At 54.8% G+C, this 17596-nt stretch overlaps 1 protein-coding gene across 1 annotated transcript in view; it reads left to right on the top strand.

Moving 5' to 3' along the window:
• The window catches only part of LOC135244538 (inactive ubiquitin carboxyl-terminal hydrolase 54-like), a 71201-nt gene that overhangs the window by 26300 nt on the left and 27305 nt on the right, over nucleotides 1-17596 (top strand). Inside the window, exons 3-4 of the mRNA XM_064316906.1 lie at nucleotides 6065-6146; nucleotides 6801-7303. Coding sequence (XP_064172976.1) covers nucleotides 7157-7303 — 147 coding nt within the window. The 5' untranslated portion in view covers nucleotides 6065-6146; nucleotides 6801-7156. The remainder of the gene's footprint in view (nucleotides 1-6064; nucleotides 6147-6800; nucleotides 7304-17596) is intronic.

Below are 17596 nucleotides of genomic sequence, written 5' to 3'. Positions count from 1 at the left end.
ACACACTCACACAGACACACACACACACAGACACTGAAACACAGACACCGAAACACACAGACAGACACACACACACACACTCGCAGACACTGAAACACACACACACACACACACACACACACACACACACACACACTCTCACAGACATACACACACACACACACACACACTCACAGACATACACACACACACGCACATGTGCAGTAACACACTCCGGTGAGGAGTAAAACCCTTGACACAAATGGAAGCTCGGTACGCGATGTGCAGAACGGCGTACACACGGCGCACGTTAGCAACAGTATCCCCGGGCGAGGACGCGCTCGGAGGCCCAGAGGGCCCAGAGGAAGCCCTCCTGCCTCCCCGCACCCTGCACCCCGCCCCCGGCGGCTGCCGCTCGGGTCCCCATGGACGGTCTCTGCTCCTGTGGCGTGGTGAGTGAGCGAACGAGCCGCGAAGCCGCCAACGAGGAGCCGCGAAGCCTCCAACAAACCGCGAAGCCTCGCTCCCGCCGCTGCCGTTCTGCCTTACGGCTCGTCATTCGGCTCCTGCCCTTCTCCCCGAGAGCGGCGGGGCGGGGCGGAGCGGGGAGGGGCGGGGAGGGGCGGGGCTGAGCGGAGAGGGGAGGGGCGGGGCTGAGCGGGGAGGGGCAGGGCCGAGCGGGGACAGGCGGGGCTGAGCAGGGCGGGGCGGCGAGGCAGGAGTGCTTCCCCGCGCTCTTCATTATTAATCCCTGCTCTCACACACACCGAGCTCTCCCAGGACCGGCTCTGTCTCTCCCTCTCTGTCACTTCGGCTTTGTGTCATCTGAAGAAATCGAGCGTTCTCAGTCTCACTGTTTGTTAACCGTCTCAAAGAGGGTGTTTGTGATTCCTAGTTCCTCGAAGTCTGGCGCAGTCTTAAATAAACCGTTTTGTCACTTAGCGGGAATGGCTTCAGCTTGAACAGTGTTACAGAAGAGGACATGAACTTTATCACTGTAATGGAGGAGGACCTGAGCTTTAACAGTGTTACTGTTTTAGGGAAGGACATGAGCTTTAACAGTGTTACTGTTTTAGGGAAGGACCTGAGCTTTAACAGTGTGACTGTTTTAGGGAAGGACATGAGCTTTATCACTGTAATGGGGAAGGACCTGAGCTTTAACAGTGTTACTGTTATAGGGAAGGACATGAACTTTATCACTGTAATGGGGAAGGACCTGAGCTTTAACAGTGTTACTGTTATAGGGAAGGACATGAACTTTATCACTGTAATGGAGAAGGACCTGTGCTTTTAACAGTGTTATAGAGAAGGTCATGAGCCTTTTCACTTTTAGAGAAGGACCAGGGTGGACAGTAAGCTGGCCGACAGGATGAAGGCTCAGCGGGGATAGGGGAGTGTGTGGGTGTAGTCCCGCATTAGTGTGGGCGTAGTTCCATATTAGTGTGGGCGTAGTTCTGTATTAGTGTGGGTGTAGTCCCATATTAGTGTGGGCGTAGAGGTATAGGTGGGGAGTGTGGGTTCTGGTGGAGGAGGCATCTGGTCTACATCCAGGAAGCTGGGTTTACTCTCTTCGGCCTGGTGTGGTGTTTTTCAGCAGGACTAATGTGTCCCAATACTTGGAGTTCTTCCGATGCCCCCCCTCCTCTTGTACCCCCACCCCTTATCCGCTCCAGTCCTGTTTGGTGCGGAACCCCCCCCCTCCCCCCTGGCTGTTTCCATTAGCGGTCCTGCTGGGGGTGTCCGTGATCCGGCTGTTGGTACGTTTCAGAGCGGAGGTGAGGCATATGCTCTTGTTTTTGTTCCTGGGCGGGGGGGTTAGGGTGTGATTGATTTCCTCTAGCGTGACGCCGCTCTCCAGCTGGGCCTGCCTGTTTTTTTTTGTTTTTTTTTTAATATCCTCCAGTTATTTAGCGAATTGGCCCATTGGGAAAGACTCGCCGATTCGGCCGTTCCCTCCTCCCCCTCCTCACGGCGCTTTCACAGGCTCCGGGGCGTCAGACGGCGGAAATCATTAGCGGCTGTTTGTTATTGGCCCGCACGTTGTTTTTGGAGGAGCGACGCTAACGACGCTAACGACGCCAGCGCGGGGCGGCGGCGAGGAAACCGCGGGTCCCCGCCGTTCTGACTGCGGGCTCTTTTTAAAAACGAGCAGGCCCGGGGTCCCCAAGCCGTGCCGTCCCGAGGTGTCCGTCGCCGCGGTGTCCGTGATGTCATCTGGTAAAGGCTACAAAGGCAAAGTTCGAGCCGCTTCAGGAGCGAGATGCTAAAACCAGCGCGTTTGAGGCCTCAGATGTGACAGTCCCAAATGAGAGGGGTGTAAATGAGCCCTTTACCCCGAGTGCCCTGCGGACCTCTCTGTGGGGGGGTCATTAGGTGAGCCGTTTGTGTCCTTCGATCTCATCGAGTCCTTGTGGGGGATGGGGGTCGTTGGTGGCGTGGTGCTGCCAGCTGAAGGAACGTGGAGTGATTGGATTTTTCTGTGGGGGTGGGGGGGGGGGTCGACTAATCCCTCTGTCGACTGGCACAGGATGCCGGCCCGGCTGACTCAGACTCCCCTCTCTCGGAAGCGTTCGGCAGCGAAGGCCCTGGATCGATAGGCTAACGTGCTAACGGGCTCTCGGCGGGCTGACGGATTGCAGGAGGGTCCCCGCCGCTCTGCAGAGGCTCGACGCTCGTTTAACACAAACACCGCCCCCGTAAACCGAGGCGGACCGCTCGGAACGATCGCCCCAATACTTACGCTTTTTTAACCGCCATTGTCTTGCTGTGATGGAAGAGAGAAAAAAAAAACTGGAGGGAAAAAAACAATAACAATAACCAACATCACTGGCGGCGGGGGGGAAAGGAGTAATTTAATCTGTCGTTTCAAAGTGTCTACCTCCATAATAGCCTGAGCTTCCCACTGATGGCGAGCCAGATAAAGGAAATGATGGTAATTGGCCTTGATGTCGTTATGGATGTTCCAGCACAGCGGTGTCGAGCAGCTCCGCTTCTTGCAGGGGCTGAGTTGAGCGAAGCGGCTTCGGTGCGGCGTCCTTCGCCGGTCTGTGCGGGGACTTGTGGGCGCATGCTGCGTCCGTGCCTGGGCGTGACGTGAAGCAGCTTGACACGCAAGAGCTCCCCGCCCCCCCCCGGCCTGAGTCTGCACCCCCTCACCCCCAACCGCCCCCCTTCATTCAACCCCAAATCTCTGTGATGGAATGTGGCAGGCCGGGGGGGCCGCAGGGGGTCCGTCCTCATTTTTTCGGCTGATGCATCTCCGCGGGACGTCGAACCCGTCCACCCCTCGCCGCCGCCGTCCCAGTGGGGGTCACGTTTTAACCACTTTTTTTTTTTTTTTTTTTTTTACAAACCTGTTGCCTTGACGATCCCTGCCGTCGCCATGATCTCACGCCCCCCCCCCCCATGACCGGATCTGCGTGCCGGGACCTCTCTGGATCGCACATCCTAATTGGATATTGATTTATGTGGCGAGCGTGTGATTACTATCGAAGTCCAATCGGGTTGACGGTTCGAACGAGTTGTGGCTCCGGAACTGGGGGCTGGCAGGAACGCTCCTGGCGTCACGTGGCTCATAGCTGGGTAAATGCCCTCGGCCATTTTGGCTCCGTGTCCCACCGCGGTGCCTTGAGGGCATAATCCATAATTTGCTCCCATGCAGTTAGAATTGTTTGCTCAGCAGCTGCCCTCATCCGGCTGATTTTATCACGTTGCCGGCTCATTCGTACGTGTCATCCGTTCACAGAGCTGAATCCGTGTTAAGTACCTCGCTCAAGGGTGCATCACTGCCCGCCCTCCCGGGATGTGAACCCGCAGCCCTCCGGTTGGGTGTACGGTTGCGCAACCGCTGTGCCACGCGGCCGCCCATAAATCTCAGTTTTAATAACCTCCCCCCCCACGCCCCGCTCTGTTCCCAGGCATCCCATTATCCCAATTCCATTATCTCACCTCCCGTACAGATGGGGCCCCCCCAGTCAAGGTCATTCTTTTACGGACGGGGGCTTCCTGTTGAGCCTCTCTGAAGGGGAACAGGCACGGGGCAGGGGGAGATGTGCTTGTGAAAGAATCTGCACAGTTGAAGTGCTCAGTTTAACTGGTTAAATTACTGACCACATGTGTCTCTTTATGCGTTTCTCTCCCCTTAATATTTTATTGTTTACCTGCACAGGGACTACGGTTGAAAATTAGCTGGCTAAATCTGGCACATTTACAGAAATGTTGATCACATTTACAGAAATCAATGTGCACTATCCCCGTCAAATAAGCGTGATAAATCCTGTCAAATAAATGTGATAAATAAAATGTAAAAGTAAATAGACTAAAAAAGTGGTTACATGAGATATTCTAGTTATGGGTGAAGTTAGCTGGTTATGGGAAAACTTAGCTAGTTGTGGGTAAGGTTGGGTGGTCATGAGTGAGATTAGCAGATTATTGATGAGGCTAACTAATTATGGGTGGGGATGACCAGTTGTAGATGTGGCTCGTGGGTCATGGGTGAGATTAGCCTAGTTATCGGCAAGGTTAGCTTTTTAAGCATGGCTAGCTTTATTAGCATGGCTAGCTTTATTAGCATGGTTAGCTTTATTAGCATGGTTAGCTTTTTAGGGGTTAGTAATTGGTGGGACAGTAGGGCTCTCATGGAGGCACTCCTCTGGTTTGAGGAAAGCTGGTGTAATTTGGACAGCAGGCCCACTCTCTCCTGTTGTGTTTACACATACGTGTTTGAGTCACTGGGCGTCCTTGCAGTGGATGTAAGAAGCTGTAACGGGCAGAGAGAGGCTGTGTACTGGGACTGTAGAGGGGGCAGTGGGTCCAGTACAGGGGGAGATGAGGGGTTGGGTTTACACTGCTTGTTCTCCAGACGGGTCCTGAGGAACAGGACAGGCTAATCTGCGTGTCTGATCGGGGTAATCTCCCCAAACCCACCCCCTGTGTGACCTGCTGCTCAGCTGAGCCGGGGGTGGGGTGGGGTGGGGTGGGGGGGGGGGGGTCCCGTCGGGAAAGCCCGGAACATTCCGCCTGCTCGTTCTGGATGCGGGAGGCCGAGCGTGAGCCCCTCCCCTCACGTACGCTCACATTCACACGCGTGCGCCCCCACGTGCTTGCCGTTAGGATGTGGACGCTGACCAGACCCCATTTACAGACGGGGTCCCCCCCCCCCCCTTTCAAGGAGGAGGGGGAAGATGTGCACACACCACAGACACATGTGCACTGAGCTGTCACTCAAACCCCCTCCCGAAAGCCCTCCTCTGTGCTGTCCTCTGCCCGTTCAGCGCAGTTAAGAGCAGCCTGTGCTCATTCTAAGAGCAGCCTGTGCTCGTTCTCAGAGCAGCAGTTCCTGGCAGCTCTTAATATTCTGTGCTGGTCTACTCTGTGCTGCGTAGGCCTGGCCCTCTTTGTTTTTGTTTTTGTCTGAGATTAGTGGGCGTGATCAGTTTTGAGTGGCAGGTGTCCCGGCTAAAGCCTTTGAATACTAATCTTTTTTTTCTTTTTTTTTCTCCCCCCCCAAAGTTAATTATCTATCATTTAGCCCTTTGTTATGCTGAGTGTATTAGAGGTGATTATGTGCAGTCGGGAGATTTAACACTGTGGAGCGGTGTCTCTCTCTCCTGATGGAGGTGTGGAGGTGATAGACAGAGCAGTGGCGGTTGTTAGCGCTAGCGGCTACATCCAGGATGCGCGGGGCTGGGAGTGGACAGCTCCCCCCCCCCCCCCCGAAGGCCACAGGGCAAGCAGGGCCCCTCAGCCGGGTCGGCTGTGACTCAGCGCTGGTTAAATAGGGCTGCGGGTCATTGGTGGGCGGGGGCAGAGTCAGGTGTGGGGTCAGGTGTTGGGGGCGGAGTCTGGGTCTGGCACGTGTGCAGCTGGTACTCTGTAACCTGGTAGGAGAGCTCTCGGCTGCATAGCCCTCTCCAGGGACCCAGCCACACACAGTGAGGCGGGGGTGGGAGGGGATGGGGGGGGCTGCTGAAGTGGATTTTATTCTGACTGGGTTTGGCACTCATTCCTATAGTGTGTGTGTGTGTGTGTGTTTGTGTGTTGGAAACCCTGTGTGTCTTATTTTAATCTGCCTTCTCTTCTCCAGGTTTGCTGAAGTTTGAAGGAAGACGCCTCCAGTACAGCGGGAGCTCTGCCAGGGGAGGGGCGGGACGGGACAGGCCAGGACGGTGAGCCCCCCCTTTCGGACACACGCACTCGCACACACACACACACACACACACACACACACACACACACACACACACACACACACACGCACACACACACACCACACACACCACCACACACACACCACACACACACACACACACACACACACACACACACACACACACACACACACACACACACACACTCACACTCGTACCCTGGGTAACTGCTCCTCCAGTGTCAGGCCGCTGTTAGATTCCACAGTTGAGTCCCAGGAGCGAGGAGCGCAGCAGCACACGCGAGGGTAACGAGGGGGGGGGGCTCGTTAGACAGCCTCAAGAGCTTCAGCTTCCCTGTCCATGAGAGGGAGAAAGAGAGAGGGGTAGAGGGAGGGAGGGAGGGAGAGTAGAGAAGAGAGGGGTAGAGGGAGGGAGGGACCCAGACTTCATACCTGCTTTTGTCAGACCTTCTGGAAGTTTCTTCTCCACCTTACAGCAGAACCAGTGCTTGTTTGTTTGAAGATTTGAAAATCTAAATCTTTTTTCTTTTTTAACTTGCCTACGCTAAGTTCCAGGTTGACCTTAATTTCTTGATTTTTATTGTTCTGTACCGTTTCTCCCTCAGAGCTGCGGAGAGTTATTTTTACCTTTTGTTATCCGTTTTATTTCCAGGCCCCCGCCAGTGTTTGTGAGGAGGAAGACTAATCTGCCGCGCGCTGGATGACGTCCACTCGGCCTTGAGCGGGCCGAGCTCGGCGAGCGCGAAAGCGAGCGTCTGAAAGCGAAGCGCCTCGGTTCAGCGTTTCCTTTTTTCTGCGTCCCGTCTCCCGCGTCTGGCGTTTCATCAGCCCTGTGAGGATGGCCCTCTCAGCTTTTCCCCGGAGGAGGACAGCTCTGTGTTGATCCAGGAAGTGTGTGAGAGAAAAGGGGAGGGGGGGGTTGAGAGAGAGGGAGAGAGAGGGAGAGAGAGGGGGAGAGAGAGAGAGAGAGAGAGAGAGGGACGTGTCGGGCGGGCGGTCTCCAGGACGATGTCCTGGAAGAGGAACTACTTTGCGTCGGGCAGCAGCGGACTCCAGGGGATCCTGACGCCCAGGAACATGACGTCCATCGCCCCCAGCAAAGGGCTGAGCAACGAGCCGGGCCAGAACAGCTGCTTCCTCAACAGCGCGCTGCAGGTGAGCGCGCCCGCTAACACGCTAACGCGCCGTCGCCGAGGTAACTGCAGCAGAGCGCGGCAGGCGAGCACATCGGTAAACATACACACACACACGCCCACACGCGCACACACAGGCACATATATACACACACCTACACGCAAGCACATATATACACACACGCACACACAAGCACATATATACACACACACGCCCGCACACACATACACACGCGCACACACAGGCACATATATACACACACACACAAGCACATATATGCACACACACACACCCACACACGCACACACAAGCACATATATACACACGCACACACAAGCACATATATACACACACCCACACGCGCACACACAAGCACATACATACACACACACACACACACTTCACAAGCTCTGAATGCATACACGCACACACACACTTTACTAGCTGCAAATGCGTACACACACACACACGCAGTCATGTGCTGCAGGCGAGCACATCAGTAAACATACAAGCGCATACACACACATGCACGCACATACGCACACACACACATACTCGCATACACACGCGTACACACATACACACGCACGCACATACGCACACACACACATACACATACTCGCATACACACGCGTACACACATACACACGCACGCACATCCGCATACACACACACACGCATACATACGCGTATACACACACACACACACACACATGCATACGCGTATACACACACACACACACACACACACACGCATACATACGCGTATACACACACACACACACACACACGCATACATACACGTACACACACACACACACACACGCGCATACATACGCGTTCACACAAGCACACATTTCACTAGCTCTAAATGTATATACACCCACACAGTGTCACGTGCATCAGGTGAACACATCACTGGGCATACACACGTGTGTACGCACCCACGCACGCATACAAACACACTTTACTGGCTCTAAATGCATACGCACGCACACACAGGGTCTGCGTGTCACGCAGTGACACGGTTTCAGAAACAGAAGGAACAACGTTTAACGAGCAAACATTTACTCGCACGCCTGCGGAGACCCTCGCGGCTCACGAGGACGAGCCGGCTGGCTCCTCACGTCTCTCTGGAGCGGGGGACAGGGGAGAGGGGAGACAGGGCTGGAGTTCTGCTGCAGTCTCCCTCCAAAAGACGTGGCGCACCCAATATGACTTTGGGAGAGTAATGACGAATGTGGACTGAATCTGGCCCAAAACGTAACTCTGGGCTATAAGTGGTGGAACAGTAGCCTAGCTCATGGTTATAAGCCTTGTGGTGGAACAGTAGCCTAGCTCATGGTTATAAGCCTTGTAGTGGAACAGTAGCCTAGCTCATGGTTATAAGCCTTGTGGTGGAACAGTAGCCTAGCGCATGGTTATAAGCCTTGTGGTGGAACAGTAGCCTAGCTCATGGTTATAAGCCTTGTAGTGGAACAGTAGCCTAGCTCATGGTTATAACCCTGTGGTGCTACATTAGCTGAGCTCTGTACTGTCTTGGGTTTGGTTTCACAGAGCCGCAGAGTGCCTCAGTGTGGCTGGAGTGCTGGTAATGTATGCAGTATGGATTCGGTAATCCAGGGCTGCTGCACTGTGCTATACCTGCGGCTGTAGCAGTGCTATGCTGCGCTGTGCTATACTCAGTGTCTGGTTACTGCAGCTCCTGCAGGGGACAGATGCGCACGCTTTCCTTTTGGAGGTATCGTAGGGAGAGGCAAAGCATTGTGGGAAGCCGCAGAGCTACCTCAGTAAGCAAGCAGCCCCTGCAGTGAGCGTGTGAGAGGACCCAGCTGCACAGGCCAGTGCGTGTGCTCTGTGCAGCAGCAGGCAATTGTGACTCAAGGGCATTGTGGGAAAGTGAGGAAAAATATGCAATTTTAATGCTTTTGTGAAGTGACCTTGGATCTGAGAGAGGTGATATATTATTAAAGGCAAATTATTGTTATTACGATTATGATTATTATTATTACTATGTCTGTATGAGAGGTGTGTGTGTGTGTGTGTGTGAGTTTGTTTCTGTTTCTGTGTATGTGTGTGTTTGTTTGTATTTCTGAGTGTGTGTGTGTGTGTGTGTGTGTGTGTGTGTTTCTGTTTCTGTGTGTGTGTGTGTGTTTGTTTCTGTTTCTGTGTGTGTGTGTGTGTGTGTCTGTCTGTTTCTGTGTGTGTGTGTGTGTGTCTGTCTGTCTGTTTCTGTGTGTGTGTGTGTGTGTGTGTGTGTCTGTCTGTTTCTGTGTGTGTGTGTGTGTGTCTGTTTCTGTGTGTGTGTGTGTGTGTGTGTGTGTGTGCGCGTGTGGGTGATGCTAGAACATAGGCCTGCCACTGACCACAGTCACTCTTCAGTGCTCCTGTCATAGCTGGCTCATCTCCTGTACGTGAATGGTGTGGCCGTTTGCCAGTTTCTGATTGTTTTGACCGTTTGGTGATGCTCATGACTTGCACCCAGTTTCATCTGCAGCCTGAATGTGCTGCCTGCAGTTCCACTGAGTCCACTAAACGGCTCCTGCAGTTGCTATATTTGGGTCCATGACGAGGTGATTGGGGATGATTAAACTGCGATTGAGTCAGTTTTGAACCGCCAATCCTAATGCTTTGGGTGTGATCTGACAAATGACTTGACAGCCTGGTTTATTCTAAACAGCTGGCCAGGCTGGCCGTCTACCTCGCGTGCCGCTGCAGAACCGCCACCAGCCGCGCGTCGCTGGTCCGCCGCGGCCAGCCCCGCGGCAGTCTCGGTGGGGGGGGGGGGTGGGGTCGGCTGGCGGAAAGGAAGATGAAAGATAGATGCCGTTGCAGATCTCAATTACGCTGAAAACAGCCCGTCATTGGGCTGCCTGCTGTCTCAGAGTGCTGTGTAATTATCCATATGGAAAAACAGGCCTCAGCCACTTTATAATCCCTTTCAGTGCCGTAAATCACTGGCAATCATGTGTCAGCAGAGTGTGTGTGTGTGTGTGTGTGTGTGTGTGTGAGGAGCGGGCCGTCTGCTGCCAAGCAAGCCCAGCACTTTACCTGGGCAGACAACTGAAAACAGTCATTCCTCCTCTCAGGCGAAATGCCAGCAATCATACGCCAACATCTGAGGATCAGGACTGAGCAGACTTCAGGCAAGCGCCCGGGATTCAGTTTTATTTTGTGTGTGTTTTTTTTAGACCGTCTGCTTGCGCGGTGGAGATTGGTGGAAATGCTACGTAGCAGAGGTCCCCAGACCTTGCAGGGCCTGCTGATGTTCGGTGTTGCTCAATTTTTATTTGACCAGTTAAAGACACGGTTAGCTCTCCTCACCTGGTTTCATGAGACTAAATCGGTTTCCTATTTTTAATGTGAAAACAAAAGTGGGGTGACCCTGCGGCTCTCCAGAACCAGGGTTGGGCTCAGGGAAGACATGGCAGGTCCAGTAACAGTAACGGTCCTGCCATGTGTTTCTTCCACCCCTGGACCCAGCCAGCTGATTTCACTAATCGCTTCTACCTCCTGGCTGAAGGTGACTGGTACAAAATCCCGGAGAGGATTTTTAACTTTCTGAACCTGGAGTTTCCGCCTCTGTGTGTGACTCTGCACATCCGTTTGCCAGCATCGGGCTGTGATTCAAAGTCTGGCTGCGGGGGGAACAGGTGAGTTGCTGTCATGGCAACCCGGTTTTTAAATAAAAAAAAATAAAAGGACCCTTTATTGTTGAAAGCTACGCGACCTGACACGCAGACTTCCTCAGGAGAGAGACGGCGCTCGCTTGCGTGACAAGGTAACGCTTCCTCGTCGCCGCTACTTCCTGTTCTTTGCACTTCGATAGTTTGACAGTTTTTTTTGACCTGGCTGTCTAGATCCATACTCTCAGAACAGGCCACCTTTCAGTGCTCCCTGTGAGCCTTCCTGCCGTAATGTTTCGCCCTGACAGCGTATATAAAGCGTGGGACTGTAATCTCCCAGCATGCCCCGGGGCTTCGCGTCGCTCTGGTCGCTCTTCGCTCGCCCGCCTCAGGGGTCCGTGCCACTTTTCCTTTATTGGCGGCGCTACGCGGAAAGAGGCTCGCGCGGGCGGGGAGGCTGCCTCTGACTCAGTGAGAGTGGCAAGCAGTCACCCCCCCAACCCCCCACGCCACCCCCCCCCCCCACCACATATCCAATAAAAAAAAGTCTGGAAGGAGGGAAGGTGCATTCCAAGAAGATGTTTTAAAAAAGAAAACAGGAAAGCGGGTCGTGAAGGTGAGAGAGCGGGTGGGGGGGGGGGGGGGGGGGCAGGGGACATTCTGGGTGAACTGCGTAGCGCGTGACCCTCTTCCTGAGCGAGAGCTGACCTTCGCTCCCGTGAGTTTCGGCCGCGCGCCCCGCCGTTGGGACGGGGGGGGCTGTGAGCGGGACCCGCTTCCTGCTGCGCTGGGTCCCGCTGGGTCCCGCGGGGGCCCTCAGGGCGGTAAACCTGCCCGTTCCGATCGCAGGAGTCCCCCCCCCAGGAGTGCAATGGGGCCGGAAGGAACTAAAGGCCGACTGGGTGATTATAAATCCACCGTCCACTCTGGAGGGGGGGGGGGGGGGGCCTGCATCTCGCTTCCTGTCCGATGCTTGACGCCTCCCGTGAGCAATGCCGGCGCGGCGAGGGACCGCCTCTTCCCCCCCCGCTCGCGTTCCCGTCTCCTTCATTCGCGTATCCGTTCTGCGAGCCGCCATTTTGGCGAGGTTTCGGCGGAGGGCCGACAGGAGCGCCGCAGACCCCTTAGGCCGGCGTAACCACGGCAGCGTAACCGCGGCAGCAGCCCGGGGGGGAATAAACAGCAGGAGTAACGCATTACCCAGGAATACCCTTCAGGAAGCAGATGTGCGGCGGCCGTGCTGGGGACAGGAAGTGCCGGACCCCCACTTCCTGTCAGACTCTCCTCCTCTTCACAGGCCTTTTTTAGCTGACTGTGCTCATACCCCGTCCAGCGCGGTTTTGGGAAGAGCTGTTCGCTTGAATCTTTTTATTCTCTTTCTCTTCGCTGCCAACGTTGCGTACGCACAAAATGCGATCGAGTCTGGTCAGGAGATTGCCTGTGCCTGTTTTCACCGTGGAACGTACCTATTTTGTGACACATTGTCATGGAAACAACCAGACAAGACGGTAATTATGTTTTCTTTGTTGCTTTACACAGACTTTTTTTTATACATTATAATTTGTGTGGAGTGGTGTTTATTGAAGTGGGTGAGGTTAAGTAGATTTAGGGCTGCTACCCAGCTAACACAAAATGTTCTCACAATGTTGCAGGAATGTTTGGTCAACGTTATAACCGTGCCACAACATGGAAAACAGCATTGTGAGGGCGTTTTTGTTTGGTGGGCGGGTGGCTCATCCTGTTAAGGCGCAGTTTCCAGAGCGTGGACGGATCCCGCGGTGCGGGTTCTGATCCAGACGGCGTCGTCTCCGACCGCGGATGGCGTCCGTCGGCCATGATGTGTCTCCTGCTTATTGGAGGATTCATGCAGGGGACGTGCAGGGGGTGGCACGGCATGGCCGCTCTGGAACAGCCTCTTGTGTGAGGACCTAAAAGGCAGCCAATCAGGCGATGGCGCCTGGTGCCTGGTGCCCCGGGATTGGTTCGGGCGAGCGCTCTCGTGTGTGTGGCGGCTCGCTCAGGCAGGTCCGGTCCTTATGGGGTTATTTTTAAACACGGGGTCAGTTCCCTTCCTGTTTTTGCGCGTGTGAGTGAGCGCGTGTGAGTGAGCGCATGTGTGTGTGTGTGTGTGTGTGTATGTGAGAGCGCTCGGGGGGGTCGTGAGTACTGAGACGAACATCGCGGTGATGTACAGCTGCTCCCCGCGATCCTGCGCAGGTACCCCCCCCACCCCCCCCTCGTTCCCCGCAGGGCGATCGCGAGCACCCACCGCGGTGGTGATGGGTAACGACCTCGGATGGCCTTTGAGCAGCGGGCTGGCCAGATGGGACCCCTCCCCCCCCCCCGCTTCTGACTCCTCCGTGAGGACTGACCCAGCCTACGTAGCGCATGCTAACTGAACGCGCTACTCTCATTACTGTGTTAATGCTCTTAGGCCCCACCACAGGTGCAGTGCCCAGTCTGGTGTTGGGCACATTGTCGGCGGGCGCGAGCGTGGTTCAGTGTGGGCATGCTCAGATTGATGGCGCAGGACTGTGTGATTAGTCCCAGGACTGTGTGATTAGTCCCAGGCTTCACAGTGGCGCTATTACATTTCTCATCTGGGAACAAACACAGTGGGGTTTGGTCCTCCTGTCTGTTCTCTCTTTCTGTATCTTTCTCTTCCAACATCTCTTCTACTCGTCTTCTTTCCTCTTTTTTCCCTTCTTCCCTTCGCTGTCTTTCTCTCTTTATTCTCCCTTCCCTTTTCCCTCTTTGTCCAGCATACTCTACGCCCCCTCTCTCTTCCTCTTCTTTTTCTATTCTTCCCCTCCACTTCTTCCCTTTCTCCACTCTGCTTCTCTGGTCTGCTCTCTCTCTCCCTCTCTCTCTCCCTCTCTCCCTCCCCCTTTCTCTCTCTCCCTCCCTCCGTCCCTCCCGCTGGGGGTACTGTGCTAAGCCTGGTCTGCTCTCTCTCTCTCTCTCCCTCCCTCCGTCCCTCCCGCTGGGGGTACTGTGCTAAGCCTGGTCTGCTCTCTCTCTCTCTCTCCCTCCCTCCGTCCCTCCCGCTGGGGGTACTGTGCTAAGCCTGGTCTGAGAGCTCTTGTCCCAGAGGCATCAGGCTGGAATTGGCGCGTTTTGTTATGTCATCAGTTTGTTTGGTTCCAGTCAGCTTTTCTCTGCTTTCAGCTGCTGCTCTCTGTGTCCTCGCTCACATCCCCCCCCCTGCCAAGGAAACAAGCTGCATCAAAACCATGAGCGGGGGGTGGGGGCTGGGGGTGGGGGGGGGGAGCAGCCACCAACCAGAGGGAACGCCAGAACCGCTCCCCCTCCGAACCACCGGTTCCTCTTTCTCAAACGCACGACCGGCGGAAAAGAGTAAATATTCCTGGTCGCTCGGAAACGGGGGGGAGAACCGGTCCAGATTCCCAGATCTGGGACCGCCGGAATCGGGCTTCAGTCAGGAAGCGCTGCGGCCGGCTCCGAGGTGGCAAATCTCCCAGCCGAGCCGGCGCGCCCACTTCCTGTTCGGAGAGTGCGGGCGAGGGCTGGAGCGAGGGAGGGCAATCGCTCGCCCCTTCCTCACGCTGCGGCCATTTTGTTTGCAGACCAGCGGTGCTGTTGAGCCTCTATGTGGTTAGCAGTATTCTCACTGGTGAGAGGGTCTAATTGCTCTTTTATGCCTTCTGATTTAAAATCAGTAAATGGTAAATACCACTCAGTTGTGTATAATGACGTTGTCGTATTTCTTTTGACTTCATTGTGACTGTTGGCTCGGTCTTGACATGGAAGTGTGTAGGTTGCCCGACAAAATCAGTTGAATAGCATTTTGTCTTTGAACAGGTGTAGGTTGCCCATGTACTGCCCACGTGCGTCTGATTAATTGGAATACTTTTCAGGTTTTGTATGAAACGGCCGGCTTCCTGCTGAAGCGCGTCCGTAGACGACTGCAAACGTTTGGAATAAACTAAATGTTCTTTTGAAACTCTTGGAGAGCTGGCCAGTCGTCCTTTCTTAACATTTACTGGGGGCTTTTCAGCGCCCAAGAGACTTGTGTATTGTCTTTTTTTCCGGTTTTGCAGAGTAATGCGCGTCACAGTGTGAGTGTCAGAGCCTGTACGAAGGACAGGCTGACTTTGAGGCCTTGCGGCCCCCCGAAGCACTCGAGTCGGAGGGGCATTGTGTCGAATCCCTCCGCGTCCGGCCCGGTTGGAACGGCGTACGAGCGAGCACGCGGCTCTCCGCGCCCCTCCGAACCGCCGCGGACGGCCTCGCGTTGGCGCGTCGGTCGCGAAACATTTCGTTTCTCTCTCTCTCTCCCTCTCTCTCTCTCTCTCCCTCCCTCTCCCTCTCCCTCTCCCTCTCTCTCTCTCTCTCTCTCTCCTCTCCCTCTCCCTCTCCTCCCTTCTCTTCTCTCCCTTCCCCCTCTCCCTCTTCTCCCTCTCTCTCCCTCTCTCTCTCCCTCTCTCTCTCCTCTCTCTCCCCTCTCCCTCTCCTCTCCCTCTCCCTCTCTCTCTCTCTCTCTCTCTCTCTCTCTCTCTCTCTCTCTCACTCCCTCATCCCTCCCTTCCTCTCTCTCTCTCTCTCTCTCTCCTCTCTCTCTCTCTCTCTCTCTCTCTCTCTCTCCCTCCTCTCTCTCCTCTCCTCTCTCTCCCTCCTCTCTCTCCCTCTCCCTCTCCCTCTCCCTCTCCCTCTCCTCTCCCTCTCCCTCCCTCTCCCTCTCCCTCTCCCTCTCCCTCTCCCTCTCCTCTCTCTCTCTCTCTCTCTCTCTCTCTCTCTCTCTCTCCCTCCCTCTCCCTCTCCCTCTCTCTCTCCCTCTCTCTCTCTCTCTCTCTCTCTCCCTCCCCCCCCTCGGCCGGTTAATCTCTTCAGAACCGCCGCGTTCAGCCGACGGCCTGGCGGATTACGCGCTGTTCCCGGACCCCGCAGGAAGAGGAGGATTTCGGCTCCTGATGATGGAGCCAGAACTGCAGGCCGCTTAACCGTCCCTTCTGTCCGCACGCACTGACGCACTGACGCGTTTCGTGTCTCTCTATCTTTGCGCTAAGGTCAGGGGTGTAAGACACGAGGTTTGGTAGTGCGGCTGCGTCCGGGTTTTTCTGCAGAAGGCTCCTTTGTGACGCTGCAAAGGAGCAGCAGGGTTCAGGGATTGAAACTAGCACCCGACCAACTGCCAAACGCGGGTAGATTTGTCATTGTGGGGACCAGTTTACCCGACACGGTGTCCTGCAGAAATCAAACTGCCGAAACACACAATGAAGTTCCTGGTAAATTTTTTCATCACACCAAGCACAGTGGCTGGTTCGACAGAAAGTTAGCTTCAGACCCTGAGGTTTAATTTTTTAGATTTAATTTTCTCACAAGAAGAACTTTCTAATCAACCGGTTTTTGCATCGCTTGCGATTTCCTGCTCCCCCACGGTTGCGGTCGTACGTCGGCTGAACGAAAGCAGGACGCTAACGCGTGGATTTAAAGTGAAATAAAAAAAGCGTGATCTGACAGAAGGTTTTTAAAGCCTGCCGTCGCCGTGCCGCCGCTCCAGAAGCTTCCGTCAGGGTGTGGTGGAAGCGGGCCTCGCGTTCGGACAGATTAGCGCACGGCTAGCGGACTTAGCGTGCTTAGCGTGTTGCCGTGTTACAGGGCTGTATTCTGCATGCGTGTGGCGTGACGCGCCGCACCGCGTGTGGAACAGACCGCGCGTTAGCGCTTGGGGGACACCGCATTTCTTCAGAGGAAACCATCCCAACCTTCGTCTTTCTCCCCCCCCCCTTCATCGCACATGTGCGTGCACAACTACTCGGGGCTGTACGCTAACGTTTTTTCCCAAGGAGCGCAGGTAGCTACTCATTAAGTTTTAGGGGCACACTCCTTCTCTTCGCTAAAGAGATCCCAGCTACTAGATATGTAGGCTACTCCATAATAATTTTTCCAGTTATGAAACATCAGTTTTCGGGGGCAAATTCCACAGAGCCCTGCTGCTCTTTTTTCATGAAACCCAAACCGTTATTAGAGGTCGCGTGAGGTCACAGGAAATCCACCTCTGGGGGTCTGGGACGATCCGGCGTGGAGCAGCCCAGCTTTCGGCTGGGGACAGAAAGACTAGCCGAAGCTCACAGTCTGGGACAGCTTGTGAGGTTGTAATTGTCCAAACGAAGTGTTTTTTTTATGGTTCAAGTACGCAATCCGTGTTTATTTCAGGTCATTGTTGCTTCTGGTGCTAGAGAAAGCGTGCTGAATTCCCAGCTGGGTTTGTCCATGCGCTGATAAAGCTTTGACCGATGGGAAGTGTTGATTGGTTAAAAACGATGATCGAGGCTTGGTGGGGGGGGTGGGGGGGGGTTTGGGTTTAGAGTGGCTACGTAGGGCAGCGGGGGATGCTGGAGTAAGACTGTCGGGTGCATGTGTGTGTGTGTGTGTGTGAGCATGTGTGTGTGTGTGTGTGCGTGTGTGTGTGTGTGTGTGTGTGTGTGCATGTGTGCATGTGTGTGTGCGTGTGTGCATGTGTCTGCTTGTGTGTGTGCGTGTGTGCATGTGGGCATATGTCTGCATGTGTGCTTGTGTGTGTGTATGCGCGCGTGTGGGCATGTGTGCTTGTGTGTGGGTGTGCAGGCATGTCTGTGTGTGTGCGTGTGGGCGTGCGGGTGTAGGCATGTGCGCGTGTGGGTAAGTGGGGAGGCGTGGAGCTCCAGAAGCTGTTGAGACGGGGGGG

The sequence above is a fragment of the Anguilla rostrata genome, chromosome 18 (assembly GCF_018555375.3).
Source record: "Anguilla rostrata isolate EN2019 chromosome 18, ASM1855537v3, whole genome shotgun sequence".
Lineage (NCBI taxonomy): Eukaryota > Metazoa > Chordata > Actinopteri > Anguilliformes > Anguillidae > Anguilla > Anguilla rostrata.
The sequence above is the reverse complement of the archived record's forward strand: the minus strand, read 5'-3'. Positions and strand labels throughout refer to the sequence as shown.